The following is a 20,516-nucleotide window of genomic DNA, read 5'->3' as shown; positions in this document are numbered from 1 at the left end:
TTAATCGTTTTTGCAGGCATGTTGATACAAGCGACCTGAATCTAAAACACGCATATTTCTCGTGTACATAAAAAATACTACATCTTCCTCAAACAAACTTTTTTACCGATCTGTTTTAATCCGCTAATGATCGCCCACTAGCTTGAAAAAACAAAAAATCAATATTTGCACAATAAATTCTTGACAAACATTGTAAAAAGACACTTGGCGGAGTCAAGGCTAGATCACATCCTTTCTAAACGTTCAAACAATATTTCGGTGGTGCAAAAGTTTAAAATGGCGTTAAAAGCAAGCATAAAGATATATTAACAGTTGGGGGGGGGGGGGGTGGTGGGGCTCAGTCCCCAACCCTTAACAAGCCAATATATATGGTTCAGCGATTTTCTTATTTGAAAATGTGAATTCTCCCTTTATTTTAAGTTTTTTACGACTTTCCGCCAGTAAGCAATTTCCTATCCATCTGTTCGTGTCCGTGAATAGCTTGAATGATTTCATCCTTAAACACAAATGCAAGTATATAGGGCGTGGTTATGGGTGTTTCCTTTATCACAGAGTACTGAATGAGAAGGAATACAATGGCAGTCCCACCCTCCCCCAATATGGACTTCGTTCCGACGACACTGGGTTTACCATCCCCTAAGCAGGGAGGTATATTAGCAATTGGCCTCAAAATTAGTCGAATATCACGAACGAATCGAACTCAAGCTGAGGTTCTGGTACTTTAAGATGCAAGACTTTCATCAAAGATATATATGTCATGACATGCGGACTGGGTATTTCTTATGCTTATCTTGTTGCATAACCCCGCCCTGTTTGACAAACAACCATCTTGAGGGGCAAGTTGATCCATGGAATCTTGTTCATCGTTGGTAGAAATCTTATTGCTTTATCAGTAAATCCCCAAAAATCCTTTTGCTGTGGTGGCAATCTCTACGCTATTTACAAGCGTGAATTGTCCCTCAACACATCAAATTTTGTTCCGTTGTCAAATACTTCCTCGTGTCTAAATTTATAAACCCGTGTGATTGAAAAGCAAATTAAGAACAACCCAGACACCAATTTCGAGAAAAATCAAGAACAACCAGCCTGAATTTTCAGTTCATAGACGTATGAATCGGGGAAGAGCTACCCCGACCCTTGGCAATTCTGGCAAGAGTCTGTTCATTAAAAGAAGGGGTTTTCATTGTCAATATGCCTTTATGCCTTAACTTCTTGTCAACATGTGACCATAACAAATGCATCTCTAAATTCCAAACATTTTATAATGCAGGGTTGAGTCTACGGCACTTTCATTCGGTGTAGTCGAGAAGGCGGATGCTTTTTCGCTTGAGACCGCCGCGAAGTTCGTCTGATTTGTAAGCTAACCAGTCACTCCGAGCACATACCACATCACGTGAATCATTCGTTTGTTTGTTTTTCATTATTGTGGCTTGGGAAAGTTTGTAACCTCTATGATCCGTAGGCGGGGCAATGTGCGAAAATTCTATTTATGACCATAGCCATGGCTCAATAAGGAAACACATCCGGTATGATCCATGTACTGGAATTTTTTGGTGTCACTTTGTCACATTTAGAATAGGCCTCAGGTACTATTGTGACGTCACTCATTTGAAATCACTGGCAAGCACAATTCATATTGCGGGCAGAAGGGGGGAGGTGGGGGAGCTGGCGGTCTTAGCAGGCACGTCGAAGCCGGGGGGCTGGGGGCCGTAGCCCCCTCACTTTTTGCTGAAGAACGATACTAATATTGTGCCATCAAGGAGGGTGAAGAAACTACCATATAATTTTATCAATTGGGCTACAGCCCCCACCCCAAAATGTTTATCGGCATCCCTGCTTAGTTGACAATATAGTATATGCTATTAAGCTCTATATCATGGACGTAGATTCTTTCAAAGTAATAGCACAGCTTTACAGTGTATCTTTGATTATTTTTGGTAAATATAAGCTCAGGTACAGCTTGGCAATGTACCTTGAATGATATCGCAAATGCAAAGGGCCCTTCAATTCTCTCACTCTCTTATTCTCTCATTTATATCCTGCGTCTCCCGGCCCCTTCTTTTACCATTTCCATCAGTTTCTTGAAACACTTTTCCAATGTCCTTTGTTTTCTTTCTTTGCTTTCGCTGACGTCATCTGTCTTTCCCTTGCTATCCTTCTCATTCACTTTTCCTCCCTCTTCCAACTTTTCCATTCTCCCCCTCTTTTGTTTCTCTGGCTCTTTATTCATCAATTATCAAACACTTCGGTTTCTTCAATCATCTTTCTGATATGACCTTCTTTCTTGCTAACCTTTGCTCTCTTTCTTATTTCATTCTACTCCACTTTCTCCATATCATTTTTCTCCCTTAAATTATCCCCCTCCCAACTCTTCACTTCAATTGTCCAGTTTCCTTTATTTTTCTTCCTTGCCTTATCTGTTTTATCCTCTTATCTCCATTATCTTCTTTTCTTTCTCACCTTAATTCTTTTTTTGTTCATTTGACCATTACCACACTTCTCTTTTTATCCTCCTCTTTTACTTTACCCACTTCTCCCTCGCACCCTTTTATCCACTTCTCCCTCGCACCCTGTAATTCTTAGGAAAAGGAAGGAAGATGGAGAATGGTTGAAAATTGGAGCTTTGGCCTCTTCTCATTTCTCTACTTCTCAGTTCTACTTTTAACATGTGCGAAACTTTGTTATATAACCCATAAAGATCGTCTGCTGTCTTATATTTGATGTCACCCCACAGACACTTTCGTATTTAATAACGACAGACATTCGATGACACATTGAGAAACTTTTTGGTTAACAAAATTTCAGGGCGTGCTTCCTAGTTAATATATATAACCACAATCTTTTTACCTAATTGAAGCAGAAAAGATTAAAGCCAAAAGGAATTATGGAAGCTCCAGTCCAGACAGTAAGGGGAACTGGAATTGGGAAGACCATCATTAGCTTTTGGTTAGCATTGCTGTCTAGCATCGCTGTTTCTTGGCACACTCGCAGGAGTAGGGGGGGGGGGCCTGAGGGTTTGCACCCCTTAGTTTTTGATGAATATTATGATAATAATGTTGTGGCACCAAAGATGACAGTGACAAAGTACCATAATTGATACCCTGGATGCCAGAGCCTCATGAATCTGTCTCATAGCCGTGGAACCGCCATGTTTTCTGGCCCAATGCCCTCGTCTAGTAGGAAGACTTTATCATCTGGGTCCCTGCCCTTGCCTGCCCAGGCCAATGAAGCTCTTCTCATTCCAAATTCCACCGAAATAGATGAATGAGGTTTGACTGACTCCGATGACGTCATTATTGGCTTTATGTTTTGCGATTTCTAAGCCAAGGAGAGCAACCCCTAAATACGAACTATTTAGGCTAAGGTGAAATTCAGGTGGGGCCATCCTTTTGTAAAGTTATTGAGAAATCAAGCTTTTAGATAGCGCTAGAGCAAGGCGAGGGGTAAATCACTCTAAAAAATCTCGTAAATCTTTTGTGAAAATCCTATTGTTTTATCTGAAAATCCCCAGAAATCTTTTCTTTTGTCTTAGACAAAATCTCGTACGATATTTGCATAAGTGAATTGCCCCTCGGAGCAAGGGGTGGGGTCGAGACAACGACAGATTCATCATCATCAGGTACCAACTTCTATCAGAAGGTTGGCTACCATGACCCTCCAACTATCCCAAAATCTTAGTTTTGGTTTGTGGTCATGGTCATAGATAAAACTAGGGGGCTAATAGTAGAGATGGGCCCCCAGAACCACATCTACAGTGTTTTTAAAGGGACAAAATCCCTCGTTCGAGGAGTTCTTCCACCCGAAGCCGTTGACCCCTGGAGTACCAAGTATTAAAAAGGTCGATTCTTCAGTACATTTTTTTTACAAAAACGCACTTTATAAGAACAATGAGGCTCGATTTGCCAAAAAAATAAGAACAAGGCTAAAACATTCTCAGCTTCAGGTGAGAAATTAAAAAAAAAAACAATTCGCATTTTGAAATTCGCAAGAACTTATTTTTATATTGCTTTATTTTTAAACTTTACCCAGTAAAACGTCTTAGAAACCATATACAGAATGTAACTTCTCAAATATTTGCTCTTAAAACTCACTCTTAAAATAAGAACAATTTTAAGAACATTTGAGCCTAAAATTATCAAAAAGTTAAGAACATCGAGGCTCGTCAAAAATTATATGGTTCTTATAAAAAATAGTGTATGTTTTTTTTAATTTTGTGTCTATTTTCCAGGAGGTGCTTGGTCCTGCCCTGGTGTATTCTATAATCAGGGACTCCGACAAATGCCATGACCCCCTCACTTTTTTGCTATAGTTATATTTTCTCCTGCCCCCTCCCCCCCACTCTTGGCGTCAGGTGTACCCTGTTGGGGCCTTTCAGTGAAAGTGCTGAGTATTTGAATTGATATGAACAGCGATACTCTTCCTGACACTAAACTTTAGCTGAGGCGGAGAAAGAGCTCGGACTTTGAAAACTGTACACCTTAGTGAACAAAATACCCGAAAGAAGGCTAAAATATTGCTTAGGCCGTCTTTCTAATACCGCTCTTCGTGGTTCTGCGTTTTATGATGTTATTATGGCGACTAAACTTGTTCAGGAGATTGCGGTACAGAAAATGAGTCTGTTTTTAACGTTTCCTTGACATAAGCCGAATCAACAGAGCCACACGCGGTACAGAGCAATCGACCAACGAAGAAACGTTTCTTTGTGTATATTGTCTCCGCCGGCTTGTTTACACACCGCGCGCCGAGTAATCGCGCCTTGGGTATGCTTTTCGTCTTTGCTAACAAAAGGCCATGTTGCGATCATAAAACGTGTTGTCTTTGTTTAAATGCGTGGTCTCATTGTTCTTTAAGACAATACAAATCGAATGTTTGCACCACGAGATTAGAATCCAGAACAATAGAAAGTGACAATTACATATTCTGACCAATAGCCTCACAGCAAGTCATTTTCTATTGTTTACAAAATGGGATAAAAATAAGCTATTCAAACACTTTTGAATCAAAATATGCAGGGGGGCGTAACCTTGCATTTTTAATGGTGTTTTACACATATGAAAATGACACTGGAGTGAGAAAAAGGGGATTTGAATAACCCTATATTGGGAGAGGGACACAAAGATTTTTAAATGCCTTAACCAAGCTGTTCATTTTATAAACTACCAATTTTACATTCTGAGGGGTATTACAAGCCAAGTAAGGGCCTCAGGAAACGAAATATTTCAAATTTGGCATTAAATCCGACAGTTTATTCTAGAAGTGCAAAACCTACTCAGGTTTCGTGTGACCAGTCTAAGGATCCTTTGGTAATAAATCACATACCCAATCTTTGGTAGGGCTGTCTCCAATTTCTTTGATTTTTCATAAGATTTCATCGCGAAGTTTTTTAACTAAGAATGCATGTCGGCAAGAAATTGCGGGGAAAAATAGAAAGGCCATAATATTATTCTTTGTTTTGGTTCTGATAAACATCATTATGAGTTTCGAAGTTTTTTCGTGTTAAAATATGAATAAAAAATATTCAATTTTTAGAGAACAGACGCACATCAAAAAAGGTACCCTCGTCAAATATCTTTTTGCTGTGTATTTCTAATGAGCTTTTCTACAACGGTACAGAATTAATTTTTCAATACAAAATGTTGTAAAAACTTAATAATGTAATTTATTTGAATTTTAAATTTTCTTTGACAAAAACAGCACTGTCGTCACAACATGGTATAAACCCATCGTATAAACCCCCTGGAATGCCTGATTTGGGAAATCGCTTTAACAGACAATAGGCTGCGTAATCCTTGTTAATTCTGCATTTTGATTGGCTGAAAAATCCTTTCAAAAGCGTCGATTGAGAAAACAATAGCAACTGAGTCCCAGACCGTTTTAGCTGCGCGACCTTTTGGAAAGATGGTTGAAAAAGTTGTGTTACGCCACGCGAGCCAGAATTCGATCGTTATTATTCATTGAATGAAATTTATTTTTGCGATCAAAAGAGATCGCTGAATCGTATAATTCCCATTATATACGATCGCGTACGTTATTTAAAACTGTCTAGCACACATGCTTATTGCTGCAAAAGGGAAGGCCGTATGATGTTTTTCGTGGAGTGGTGAATGAAGGAGTTTATCGTAAATACTTCTGCTGATAGTGTTGAAAGACCGAACTGCAAATTCATACTGTGTTTTTGACAGAAATCGCTGAGAAAAACCCACAGATAATGAACCTTGGGAACACGGATAAGGAACTCAGTGATTTGCTGGATTTCAGTGCGGTAAGTACAAGTTCTATGTTCGTTGGGTATTTTATTTATAACTCAATATATTCTTTCAGCCCACTTTAGGCCCATTTCGACCTGTTGAACATAATTTAATCTTTAACCTTTACTCCCGGGGCCGCGTTTTCTGTTTATAACTGCCATTTTCGGGTTATCGCTGCAAAATATGGGGGCAAACCCAGGGAACTCTCCCTTCGTACTAAGTTTCTACTGCCTGTTGGATAAAATATTTTTAAACAATTCAACCTTTTTGCAAACAAGACATTTTATTTTACTGCCCGCCTAGCCTATAATTTCTTTTCCAACACAACTTTTCCTGCTAAACATCCTCCGCAATAATTAAACATTTAAATATGGCCTAGAAGTTATTTCGCTGTCGAACATTCTAGATACAGAACACTAATCTTTATTTCTTACCACATCTTTCCTTGAAGTGTTTGCTAAAAATTATGCACGTATTTTATCCCACCCAAACGCGGATGTTGGCTCTTTCCGTGTTTACAGTATTCTAGCCGTGCACAAGGCTCGCATTTTTGAATTTTTACTTTAACCAATACCAACTTTTGCAAATTAAAGGCACATTTTTATTGGTTCGAACAAAACTTTTTCGTAACCCTTTCGGAAGTCGAATATCGTGTTTAAACCCGATTTTGTATTTTTCTACTTCACATGAAAAATAAAAAATGATTCTCCGAAATAAAGACCAATTTTATTATCAATGAACAAAAAGATAGTATTTCTACCCAATATTGAATTCCCTTTCACAATTATATTCCACGGCAGGTAATTAAAGAGATGCAACATTCTTGCTCCGTTTTATTCCAGGCCAAGCCCTTCCTTGCCGATTTTCGGAGAAATCTTAGCATTTTTTCATCTCGGGTCTCTTTGTTTCCCCTCTCTCATCTCATAACAAAAGAACCGTTGTTACGATTTATGTTAAAAATGCAAAGAAGCCCAGTTCGTTAGAAATTTATAAGAGTTAGGAACACCGACCCGATTGTGCAAATTAATGGCCTACATATTCAGGTCGGCGTCATCTCAAATTGTAGGGGTAATCCGCTAAAAACGGGGGGCAGGGATTTCGACAGTTCATTGTATTGACAGGGGGAGAATTGGTTGGATTGGAATTTGCAAAAATTTTGGGATTTATACAGTTTTTCTGTCTATATGTCCATATATAGGCTTGCCCTGTCCATCCAAATGAAATTTCTTTAAAGACAAAAATTATAACTGTAACAAAAGTCTAATAGAAAAGTGCAGTGGTTTAGCTTCAGAGGGAGGGGCCTTTGTGCAAAAAGGGAGTGGTTTCTTGCTTTAAGGGTTTATGAAATTATCTCTAATGCCCCCTGTTTATGCCACAATTTGCAGAATGAAATAAATTATGAATAGTTATGATGTTTGATCAATTTTTCCCTCTAATATTTTTCAACCTGGAATAGGTTACTTGAATTGGTGAAATTTTAGGCCACAAACTAAATTTTGTCATATATATACTGTAAAACTGTAAATGTATGTTCTCAATAAATTAAAAATTATTGATATTATTTTTTTCATTTCAGCTGAAAATGGTCCCGTTAGTGTATATATTTTTATTTTGTTGGATAACCTGAGCATCTCTTTCAGATAAAGTTCCACTTTGAAAAATAAAATAAAATTTAGGTATTTTAATGCTACCAAAAGCTGACAAAAGTTTTAATACTAAGGAAGTCAGTTGTTTATAAATAAGTTATGCTTATTGCTAAAATGTAAAACCAGATATGAAGAATGAAAATTATTGTTTACCAGTCTGTCATAAAGTGCTCGATGTCGTATAGGCAGAGCTTTACATTTGGCTGGTGACTCAAAAATCATGGAACTTGGAGTAGCAACTTTGAACCATCTTGTTCTATTCACCAAAAGCCAAAACCTGGAATAAATATATATAAGAATATTATTTTATTCTGAATCTATATTTTAGATAAACATCAAGTATTTTGATCTATATTTCTGGGCTATGAGACTCTGTGTTTGTAACAAGCTCCCCTTTCACTTTTTTCTTGAGGAAGAAATTGGTTTGAAACTTTTCAATATACAAAACATCAAATTTTCTGATTTAAATGTTATGTCTCAATTATTTCTTTGACATTCTGGTGGTTTTATTCAGTTTGTTTTTGAAAACGAATAAATATTAGTCATTTAAGTAGGGCGGTAAAGACTGTTGATGTTTACGGTTACAAAGGACAGAAATAAAAATATATCAAAGAAATCACTTCATGAATTCTATTTTGACTGTCAATTCGATTTTGACTGGCAGTTTGTGTCAAAAAAGATTAGAATTTGAAACAGAAATGATGGTTCCTCCCCTGCCTTGACAAAGCTTTTGGTCGATTGTCTTTCCTTCAAAATATTGACAGAGGATTTGCAGTTTTACCTAGGACTAATTTTCCAGATTCGGATTTTTTTTATCAGAAGACATGTTATACTTAAATTCTTCCCCTTATGAAACTTCTGGAGGAACATTTTTTAAAAAAAATCCCATTTAAATGAGTGTACTGAGAAGAGAATAGTCTTGATGGGGGTAATAGCAGAGGGTTCTGGCTCCTATCTAGATCATGCTGGGCCCCTCCCCTGATATATTAAATGTAAATTTGTTAGCAAAAAGAAACGCTGGAGATACAAGGGTTAAACTGTATTACAAAACAGGTACTGTCCTCCACCCTTATGCAGTACTCTGCCTCTTTTTTAGAAATAACTATTGACACAGTGCCTCCGATAAAGGGGGGCCAGGAGGCAATGACCCCCCCCCACTTTTTTGGTGAACAATAGAGCTTTTTTCAAAAACCTTTGTTGTGATTGTCAAATCTTCCCTCCCCCCCCCCCCCACTTTCCAACCTACGTTGGAGCCCATGCAGAGGCGAGTAGCATATGAAATTTTGATGAAAATAGTATCGATTAAAAAACATTGTATGATGATTGAAGACAAAATTAAAGGTTGCAGAAATTTTTACTGATCATCTTGGTTGATATTATATAATAACAGTCAATCTTGCTCATGATATTTGAGCAAAGGCGTAGGAGAGATAGCGAACGGGGTGGCTGCAGCTCCTCCAAAAGATTTTATCGCATTTCAAACTCCACTCGTACAGTTCAATCTCAGTGTAGCAGTAATTTTTGGGCAAGGTCCAAACCAAGCCCCACCCTAAATTGTGTGCATCCTCTTCTTTCTTGGCCGAGGGATAGACGGGTTTAAGCCACCCTTATCTCTTAAGAACATAAAGTCCCCCAATCTAATGAGAAAACTGAGCTACGATCTAGCGCTGCAAGATCCATCTGTACAAATACAATCCATTTGTTGTCCCAGCACCCCAACATGCCTTTTATGCCAACTAAATTCTAATTTGTAATGTCCAGTTTTGCTACTGAAATACTTTGAACACAGAAATACCGGTAAGATAATAATATTCATCGTCAAAAATATACCGCTAGTCCTTGTTTTAACGCTCTGACAATCCGTTTATAAACTAAGATTATCTCGATTACTCTGCATGTACAAGGTCGAATGCTTTCTGTGTTTGTCATAAAAGATGGAACCGGTAGCGGGCTCTTTATAATCGCATGAGGGATCAAAGTCTTCTTAACCAATGTTGTGATTTCTTTATCGTTTGTAAACAGAGATTTCAGGGCGTGTATTCTTGGGACATATTTTCAGGGTTATTTTATCAATGAAAATAACAGTTTGATAAGCCTGGCTTTATGATAAATGTGTACAAGGAACAGTTAAATCTTACTTAACGGACGCTCCACTATATGGGACACAACCGGACAATGGAAAAAAATATTTATTTACAGCTCCATTCCAAATTACCAGATTTTATAAAATTGAATTTTTAGAAACATAGTGGAAGTTTATAACCAAATTGGGGTATCTTTTATCGGTATTTCTTTGTCGATTCAGAACTTTTATTTAATGGAGATTTATACGTTAAACGGACGCTTTCCTTTAGCGGACACTCCTCTGGTCTCACTAGTGTCCGGTCCGTGTGCTAATTTGACGATAAATGCATTCTTCAAATGATATTACACTAAGTACCTCCAGATAGTTCTGTTGACATTCAAAAGATGAAGTTTTCTTTCAGACACAGGAGGACCTTGATCTAGTCAGTCACATTGACGAAAAGCAACAATGTATCAAACCATATTTGGCGAGTCTGTTATTTGTTTTATTTGCTATGCATACCATATAAGGCTTGAAACCCGGAAAGGAGAATATGATCTCAAATATGAACGCTCTGACGTGTGCGAATAACCTATGAAAGAATTAGGTATCCAGTAAAAAAACTTTTCCTCAAAGCTTAACCAGAAGAGGGCCCTAAGTAAGGTGGTTTTAAGAAAAGATTGATACAGGCAAGGTTGACGAAGGGGTTAACTCACACTTTTTGGCAGTCTGTTATTTTCTTATTAGCGGAACAAAACGACTTGCAACTTGAAAATAAGCATATTTTCTCTAAGGTCAAACACCATGCTTTTATGTTGTTCCGCAAGCTTAGCGTCTCGGATCATTGCTACTTGAATATTCTAATAGTCCGTCCAATAGTTGTGCTGCTTTTTTGTCATACAGCTCGTGAATTAATTCGGAGCCCAGACTTGATAAAAGCTGTAAAAAAATTGTATCATCCCGGTGTATGACATTTAAATTGTAATCAATGTTTCTATGGTGCCAGTGAAGACCTTATTTCGAAGATTTATGGTCAATTGCGGGCAGACATTTACAGCCCGTGCCAGTAGGACTCTTAATCGTAAGGAAATGACATCGCACCATTAAAACTTTTCACTAGTCTTTAATGTTACAAATTCTATTCTCATTATCAGTTTGTGGTGTTTTAGGCCAACCCTCGATTCCTCTTTTGCAATATCGTTCAGGTTTTAATTAGCTTTGCAGTGCTCCCTGTCCGCCCAGATCCTATCAGCTCTGTTAAGGGTAAAACATTACCCTATATTTGATAAAAGGTAATTTTGGTCGCTCCTAAAGAATGAATATGTAACAGAAATTTCTATTTTCTCAATCTACATCTAGACTGGTTTTGTTTTAATTTTCCGTTTCTTCAATCACAGTCGGACATTTTAAACTCTTGTCTCCAGTCCTCTTTGGCATTTTTCTTTTGCCAAAGGCCTGACAATGTCACCCTACTCAAAGATAATCCCTAGGGAGTTAAAAGGGTTCCAAAGCCTCCCTTATCTGTGCGTGGACAACCGCCTTGTTAAAGGATTGTCTAGATATTTTGTTGGGGTTAGCAAAACTCTCAAAAAAACATAAAGCAAAGAACTTTAACAAAATGAATGACACATATGTTTACAGGCAGTGAAGCAAAGTTTTTAAACAAATCCGTGTCGTAATGTTCACTCAATAATTGGAGAATTTTGTATTCCACCCATGGCAGCCTGATTTTCGCTTACTAAATTGTCAGAACAAGCGAGAATTTTCACAAGTGTTTACATTTTTCTCACCGATAATAAACAAGGGCGATTTTCTAGCCATCTGCGTGGTTTTCTTTTTGTTTGATTTATTATTGTTGTCAAAGCAGGGTGTTAACGACTACGCGCCATTAAATATCATTTGAAAAACTGTTTACAACGCGTTGTGATATCTGCAACGAGCGCCAGGTGTTTCAATGACGTTGCTTTGGTAGTCGTTACGTTTTAATAACGCTCATGGGCAACGGACAACGCTCATGTAGTCCCATTGCTGGATGAGGCTGTTAGCTTTGGTAGGCAACAATTCGTAAATAAGCTTTCTCCTATAAGCGCAGACTATATGTCTCAGAAAAAGAAACTTTCAACGATGTCACTTCTTTGAGAATGGCATTTTCCCAAAAGTTGGGGAAGCGTGCTCCAGCTGTGTCCCCAGCTTAGACTTTCCTGGCCCCTCCCGTTGAAATCACCTCTCTGATATGCCAGTTTTCATAATACATGATTTTGGTCCAATATACATAACACAAAATAAAAATATTTTTCAATTTTGTTGTTGCCAATTTTGGCTTGTGAATTGTCTCATTTCATAAAATGAACTTGAAAATATAAGAATTCATTGAAAAAATATTTTTGAGGCGATTTTTAAATAATGTTTTATGGTTTTGGAGATCCAAGGCGAAAAGGCAAATAAATAATATGGTTTTCAAACTTATCAGTTTAAAGTGGGTCTTGGTATTTTTCAGGTGTTCGTAAGGACAAGAAAGGAGAATATTTGCAAACTTTTGGGAAAGTTGGGGGAGGTGGGAGCAAGGAGCAATTTGTAACTCATCACAATACAGTTTGCAAAAAACTCCTTTCTTCTGTAAAGATGTGAGACCATACTGCCCCTCTGGGCACGACCCTACTGCCTCTCCGGGTATCGGGCACCCTGGCACTTCATTTTGGCATCCTTTTAAATAGTGTCTTTTAAACGTACTTATATAACGGAATCACCCCTCCATTCCCAATAACTTGAATTGATTGAAAAAATTATATTTAAAAAAAATACAAAGACTGGAGTTAAGTTCAGTAAGATGAGCTATTCTCGTGATCCTTGCATTGCTTTCGTAATCTTGTTTTCTTTTTGTTCAGACTTTCACTTTAGAAAGTCGTTAAATCGAGAAAATTGTCATCTCACGGTGTTGTTTTTAAGTACGTTTTATTAAATTGCATGCAAATTGAATTGGGTGTCTTTTAAAACTAATCAAATGGAGTCGTTGAAATGAAAATATCGCTGAATTTGAAATTGAATTTCATATTTTCTGTGTCACTTTCCAGATGTTTACACAGTCAACATCAACCTCATCAACTAGAACAAACGGATCAACAGAAACGAGCTCAACAACACGATCAGGTAAGGCTAATTAATTTTCATTTAATTATTATCGAATATTTTATCATATTTACGATAATTCATGCTGATTCGCTGATAATGTATGCATTCTTGAAGTGAAGTTTGTATCTTCCAATGTTTCATTGTATTATGGGTAGTTTTATCAGATTAATACAGCTGTTCTGATAATTTTTGCAGTTTTTGTTCTGGCATAGTCAAAATCGAATGTTTTATCATTTTTACGGCAATCCATGAAGATTCGCTGATAATGTATGCATTCTTGAAGTAAAGTTTTGGTTTTTAATGTAATCACATATTTCATCATATTAACGATAGTTCTTATTTATAGTTCTTTATTATGAATATTAATCATAATTATAGTTAATAATAATAAATAGTAATTATCATTCTTATTTTGATATTTTGATATTTTGTGCAAATTTGCTGATCATTTTTATACACCATTTTTGATTTGGACTAGACACTTTGCCGGGGTCTGATGTTGTAATTTTTTGATAATTCGAAGCTCGGATGTTGATCTTTTTTCAACATTTGTTTTCTAAAACTCCATGCTAACAATTCTTTCTTTGACAACTAGAGAACAAATTTGTAACAGTGGAGGGGAATGAAGGTCGAAGGTTTAAGGGCTCAATTTGTTGCTTTTAAGAATAAAATCAATATTTTCAGGAGAACATCTAGAAATTGAATTCACAAAAGTTGTAGAGTATAGATAACCTTGCATGCCCAACGTTTTGATAAAAGAGGTTCAAAGATGTCCGATCGTCGAAAGGCCGAACTGTTGTGTTTAAGTGTACACAATTGGCCGAAGTTAGTTAGTTAGTCGGTGGTTAGTGTTCCGTTTCAACAAACGAAACAACTAATTTATCGATTGATAAAACACGCAGACTCTGTGTTATTTGGGAGAATGGCCTATATTTCACCGTTCTTATTGAAATATGATTGCTGGCTTCACTATGGCAACTCAGGCCATGTCTCCCTGAATTCTGACGGTGCATAAAATGCTGTGCCATGTTGCTGTCTAGACAAAACTTGTCAGAGAAAAAACTTTTCCCAGGGCCTGTGGGTAACTATGTAAATAGGCCTGCGATTATAGATGAATTGAAATGATGTTCTGTCCCGGAATGTAATAGCATCGTCAACGTAAATTTGTTTCTCTAAATGCTTGGCTGTGACCAAACACTGCTGATTGACAGTTGCCCATTGTTTGAATTGGATCACATGACCACAACTGTCCAATCAAGTTTTGAGAATCTGTATTTTCCCATTGTTTGAATTGGATCACATGACCACAACTGTCCAATCAAGTTTTGAGAATCTGTATTTGGCAATTGTTTGAATTGGATCACATGACCCCAACTGTCCAATCAAGTTTTGAGAATGTGTTTTTGGCGCCCAATGAATGTAGAGTTGTTAAGGAAATTGAAAAAGTGTATTGAAGTGTCTGCTGCAATCATTTAGAATAGTATTTTTGCAAATGATTGGCAGCTAAGTCAATCCAAAACTCAGAATCTCACGTAATTTTCAGTTTTTGTAGCCAACCGGCCTTTGTAGCCTACTTTCAATCATGTTTGCTGTTAGAAATAAAAGTGCTCGCTGAATCTGTTGTTGTTTCCGAAGAACAAATGGGATACTTCTTCTGGAGCAATGGGCATAGATTACTGTGGATTATGACCTAGTCATTAAGATGATTAGGCTAGATTAATGCAGATTATCTAGGATTGCATCGGATAATGCCAGATTACTAGGCTTAGATTCAAACACGAAATGTAACTAGAATCGTGTTCTTGATTAGATTCGTAACGGATTAATAGAAGTTGCAATAGGAATACATTCGATAACTGTGGATTACTTAAGGGGATTAATCGTTACATCAAAATGACAGAAAGTAATCAGCCATCTTTATGAATCGCTGTTACCATGGTTATCCATCATCAACCATTCCATACTCCAACGCAATCCAACCTCCCCTTTCAACTATCAATCCAAAATGGCGACATCTCCTAAGTATCAACTTCCAGTTCCCTCTTGAATTCATCAGGTTTAACAGGTAAATGAAAGAAAACGACCCACAGTAACACGAAAGGCTGAGCAAGCAACTCAAGTTGGATTGATAAACTTTATTTATTCACCTGTCTTGTGTCATCGTTTCACTTTTCTTCGTTTGTTATGTTACAACTCGAAACAATGGAGCTCGTTTGCCACCTGCTCTCATTAACAAGGTAATCTGGTTACCACACGATGAGTTTAGCTCGATGTTCGTTGCTCAGCACATTTTTATTTTCATTCAAGTAAATTTGGAATGGCCTCTGTAGTCGGACGTTGCGAATAATCTTAGAGATTCTGCGCCATAACTTTTGTTCTAAGCTTTTGTATTCCAATTAGCTACATCAGATTTTGTATTCCGATCCAGCATCAGAACTTTCTCAGCAACCTCTTGATTTCAAAACTTTCTCAAAACCTTCTCAACACAAAAATCGATTGTTTTTTCAACTTGAATACCTTTGGCATTTTAAAGTACAAAGCGATCTTTGATAAAAGAGATTTTCGGAAGAATTTTGTCTTGAAATAACTTGATACATGAAGATGGTCGTATGTCACAAAGACATTGTTAAAGCTCAGGAAGAATTGAAATTTTTTTGAGAGAAAAACATTTTGTCAGGTTTGCGACGACTTTACTGAAGTTTCTTAAATATATAAGAAGCTGAGTTTTTATTTCATATGAACAGAAAAACGTGTTTTGCTTTGTTTGGTATGCCAGAGACACTTTCCTTCTAACCAATAATGCTGGGTGCCGTGTAAGATCGACTAATTAAATCAAACCCACGATTTTTTCCTAGTAACGGAATACACCTCAACAAAAATTGCCAGCCAACAATCATTATATGAAAATTTAGGCTATTTATATTCAATGTAAAGAGAAATGTGAAATATATCGAATAAAAATATATATATATATATATACTCAATCTGCAGACAGTATATATATATTCAATAGCTCCTAACTTTAAAGTTCTTTAAAAATATAAATAGATACTCAATAAAAAAACAACTTGGTTGACGTTTCGCTATAAGCTTCTTCAGAATGTATATATATATATAGAAGTTTGTGATATATTGCATGAATTCTTAAGAAAAAAATATTTCAACTCACCGGTCTTTGAAGTTTCCTAAATTTGCTTTTACAATTCTTTAGCCTGTAAGAACAAAACAACGATGTTGAATTTCTACAAAATTCATCTTTCTTGATGGGATTGCTCTCGAAGTTTTTGACAAAAGTTTCTTGTGAAAACATTTTAACTGGCTAAGCTATCGCCTTCCATTTAAATCGTTACATTTTCATGCTGGTAGAAAGCGAATATTTTCTATTTGGCACCCTTTAAGTTTTGGAAATTTTTTACAATTTGTTAAGTTGACTAAGCTGAACAACATTTTTTAATTTCTGTTTGACTTCAAATATCTTGTACCAAACGATTATTTTTTTTCCAATTCTTTGAAAAGTTATTGCTCTCACTGGCAAACTATCTATCTATTCAGATGAGGTTTACCATCTTAATTATGCAACGAGTGTCTTTTATTTTTACTAAAAATTGGACCTAGAGAAATCACACTTTTTAACTCTGGCCTAAAAATGTATGGCTTTCAAAGCGCTGTCAATCAAAACTCAATATCAAAATTTGCCGGGGGTGCAACTACCCCAGTTTTTGAAGTTCCTCCTGAGCATTTTTTGGACTTTTTTCTTAAAAATCTTAATGGCTGTGCGCCTTTTGTGATAATACCTTGTTTGGTACACTGGAGGTTGTGCCGTCTATTTTCAAAGAACTTGTAATGCTAAAATATCTGCATCTCTCACTAAGTTTAGTAGCAACATCAACGCCCGTCCTGAGTATCAGCAGGTATTTGGAACATTTCACCCCGTTTCAAAAAACTGTGAATATTCAAATTTGCTCGAAACTCTATCGGAAAAAGCCGATTATGAAGTAAACCCAAGTTCTATTTTCTTTTATTGCGAAGATGAAAATGCGATTAGTATTCTCGCGTTTTCTCGAGGTTTTCTGCGTCTAATGCACGTTATGCGGAAATATCCAGAGTGAGCCTGGTGATTGATTGACAAGTGTCAAGGCTCGTCCAGTGACGTTTCGTTTTCTTTGTTCTCGTCCTTACCACGTGACTCACTAACATTTTGGCTTCTGTTTAGGCCATTTGAGTAACTCGTGAGTCGAAGAGGCTAGAATAGATTGCAAATTCCACACAATTTAACACAATTTAAGAAATTAGTGAAAATGTTTCTTCAATGAACTAAGAAGAGATAACAAGAATTTTGTATCATTTCGGTTTTAACTTGTCGTTCTTTCGTTATTATCCATTGTTATGTTTTCAGTTTTGACTCTGTTTTGAAAGAACATTTAAAATGTTTAAAAGGTGGAGTTCTCGTTGTTTGAATTGGAAGGACGAAATTAAAACGGCCTAAACTTATGAATTTGCCGTATAATTTATCGTTTATGCATATGCAACTGATAGTATATAGAAGCATCTAATTTTAACCTTCATTTTTCTCTCTTTGTCAATACGATGCACTCTAAAACATCGCTGCATGTACAGGATGCTGTGACAATTGAATATTGGTCGCGCGGATAGGCAACACTCGCGCGGCACTTTCAACTACGACGCAGTACAAGTTTAATGTTTTTTCAGATATATTTATCGCCATTCTAGTAAAAAAGTGATTATAAACACACCTATTCCATTGCCAGAATGCCAAAAATATCCATATTTGCTGAATAAATCCGCAAGAAGTAGCGCGGTTTGGCGGTGAAAGATTTTCAACGTGGAAAATGATGAGTATTCATTTTAGAATGTGGCCTCTGTTCAAGTTGCATGTACGAGACTATATTTTCAAACGCTGACCCCCGTCTCAGTTTGTAGGTACTTTGCATATCATGAATCTGAAAAGATGCCGCCCTCTTAAGATCGTTTGAATATAGCTGAGTGGCTCATACTGCCGTTCTGCAAGCGTTTACCCCCGTCTTAGATATCGAATTTTATCGTGGTACAAACATCTATCTTAGTTTGTCCGCTTGCTTTTACAGGATCGACAATGGAGGAAGGATGGAATTCGTACGAATCAAGAGTAAGTTTCGTTTTGTCCTCTTGATTTTTGTAATCTTCCTTTTGCCATCAATGTTTTTGTTCTTTCGCGTTATAATTCTGTTAGGTTCCTAGATAAAAACTCGATTCAGATGAAAGCACTACGCAAAATTGTAGCTCTGGTGCTAGTATTTCCCTATTTTGTTTGTTAGTTTTTGTAGCCTATTTTTGTAGTATCTGTGTTTCATTAGGTTTTGCCTTCTAGTCATTACATGCACTCATTTGATTTCTCTCTTTGCAAATTCAAATATTTGTTGACAAAGTTTAATTATAGGAGAGTAATTACATGCAGCTATGAAGGTGCATTAAATCATTGTTATAAATTTAAATATTTTCTTGTTTATTTCTGTTTTATTTAATTTCAACGTGAAACTTTATCCCGATGCTTTAAAAACGCTCAAAAAGCTGTTACGGATCCAAATTCATTCCTTGAAAATTTCTCCGTTTATGCAACTGAAAGAGCCATTCACTTGAAGATTAAATATTTGGGTGTTGGTCTCGAAACCACCTTTGCAGATCGTTTTAAAATGGAAATTCAGCATTAGTGCTTCTAAATTTATTTCCACTTCGCCGCAAAGAACGAAGAAGTTCTCTGTGTTGTTACGCCAAAAATTCATGTCAATTGCTTCACTATCCTATGCCAAGAAATTCCGCATTTGTCCGTTCCATATAAGCTTATTTCCGCCAAAATGTTGTAATAAAACCATGCATTTCATTGCCGTTAAATTGTAAGGAGTTCATCAATTTTTAGCTCCTGTAAACCGAATTCTCAGGCCCTGTTCTTGCCAAGCTTGTTTCGCAAACGTCTTGTTTTGACTGTTATTTCCTAAAGTTGCTTGAACTTTTGTTGCAACGTTGCCAGATACCTTAAAAATTCACACAACTTGAACACGCAATGCCATACTTTATTCGACTCATTGCTTTGGCCAGCAAAATCTCGTTGCCATCTTTGCTTGCAGTATTTCGTTGGCCATTTACAGCCAAGCGGTTTTAAGCAAGTCTGATCAAATTCGCTTATTTCTAAATCTGGATGAGCTTTGAGTGCATTTCATTAGAAGCTAAAGTCTCCTTCGAATCTCAAGATTTATACTTTAACAGTATTCCGCGGAATAAGATATTTTCTCAAGGCTAAACTCTTTTATAATGCCAAGGCTTGTCGTTAAGTGTTGCTTCGTGGAATATAACATCTTTATCGAGGCTTAACTCTCTTAAAGCGCCAAGGCTTGTCCTTAAACATTGCTTCGTTGAATACGACATCTTTATCAAGGCTAAAATCTCCCATAATTCAAAACATATTTTCATATTTTTCTTCGTTGAATAAGACATTTCTGAAGACTAAACTCATATATAATACCAAGGCTTGTCTTTGAATGTTGCTTCGTGGAATATGACATTTTTATTGTGGCAAATGCTCTTTTAAAGTCAAGATGTAACTCAAAACTTTGCTTCTTGAATATGACAATTTTGTATTGGCTAAAGTTTCATATAATGTCTAGACTGATCTTTAAGTTTCCTCTTTGAATTTGCAGTTCTCGTAGAAGCTAATGTCTCCTTTAATTTCAAAACTAATCTTGACAGTTTTCTGTGTAAAATTTAGCATTTTCAATGGAGGGGGAAGAGGGGGATTGCAGTAGTTTACCAAGACTTTAAGCAGGCCTTGTAGCTTTTCGTTTGTTTTAGGATGTATAAAATTAACGGCAAAAATCAGATTTTGTAATAGATTTAAAGAACTATCTAAGCTAGTAAAAACAACTCGAAACACGAGTCTGGCCTCTCAAACGGAACTGAATGTGTTTGTCTGACTAGTTGAAGTGAAATCTAGAGACCTAAAGATGTATTGTTCATCAGTGGAGAATAAAACTGTAGATGGAGTCTCTTACTCGAAGCTGCTTCTTCGTGCTATCAGTGAGCTTAATGAGATGGACAAAAGACAGAGAGGTGAGGAAGGTCGAAGATTAAACAGAAAAAAGATGAAGGAGAAACAGCTTAGGAAAGGAAAGGAAATTGAACTGGAATAAATGGTGGGAATAATTGATGTATTGATAAATAATGAAGGACATAAGAAAGAAAGGAGAGGAAGAAAAGTAGAAAGGATGAAGGAAAGTGTGAAAGAACGAGAAGGAAAGGCAAAAATTATAGGAGCTTTGAAGATTGCTAGGTGGAATGAATAAGAAAGAAAGAGGGGAAAAGAAAATGAAGGAAAAATGAAGAATTGGAAGAATTAAGTGTAAAAGAAAGAGAAGGAATCCGGAAAAAGAAGTTTAG

At 36.6% G+C, this 20,516-nt stretch overlaps 1 protein-coding gene and 1 long non-coding RNA gene across 9 annotated transcripts in view; one reads left to right on the top strand and one right to left on the bottom strand.

Moving 5' to 3' along the window:
• Positions 1–5,984: 5,984 nt before the first annotated feature.
• LOC148960644 (uncharacterized) lies at positions 5,985–20,302 on the bottom strand. Its single transcript, XR_016145350.1, has 2 exons — positions 16,258–20,302; positions 5,985–8,171 (listed from the first exon to the last, which is right to left on the bottom strand). It is a non-coding gene; the product is annotated as an uncharacterized LOC148960644 (long non-coding RNA).
• LOC135690198 (transcription factor 12) overlaps positions 6,121–20,516 on the top strand; it is a 56,453-nt gene continuing 42,057 nt past the window's right edge. For 7 of the 8 annotated variants that reach the window (XM_065207675.2, XM_089116252.1, XM_065207679.2 and 4 more), the window contains exons 1-4: positions 6,121–6,262; positions 10,381–10,446; positions 13,031–13,106; positions 18,194–18,234. In XM_065207675.2, the coding sequence (XP_065063747.1) occupies positions 6,209–6,262; positions 10,381–10,446; positions 13,031–13,106; positions 18,194–18,234 (237 nt within the window). In that variant the 5' untranslated portion in view covers positions 6,121–6,208. The remainder of the gene's footprint in view (positions 6,263–10,380; positions 10,447–13,030; positions 13,107–18,193; positions 18,235–20,516) is intronic. The other variant, XM_065207680.2, reaches the window with a different exon arrangement.

The sequence above is a fragment of the Rhopilema esculentum genome, chromosome 1 (assembly GCF_057945365.1).
Source record: "Rhopilema esculentum isolate cy_ngs chromosome 1, ASM5794536v1, whole genome shotgun sequence".
Lineage (NCBI taxonomy): Eukaryota > Metazoa > Cnidaria > Scyphozoa > Rhizostomeae > Rhizostomatidae > Rhopilema > Rhopilema esculentum.
This window is presented reverse-complemented; position numbering and strand designations above follow the sequence as displayed.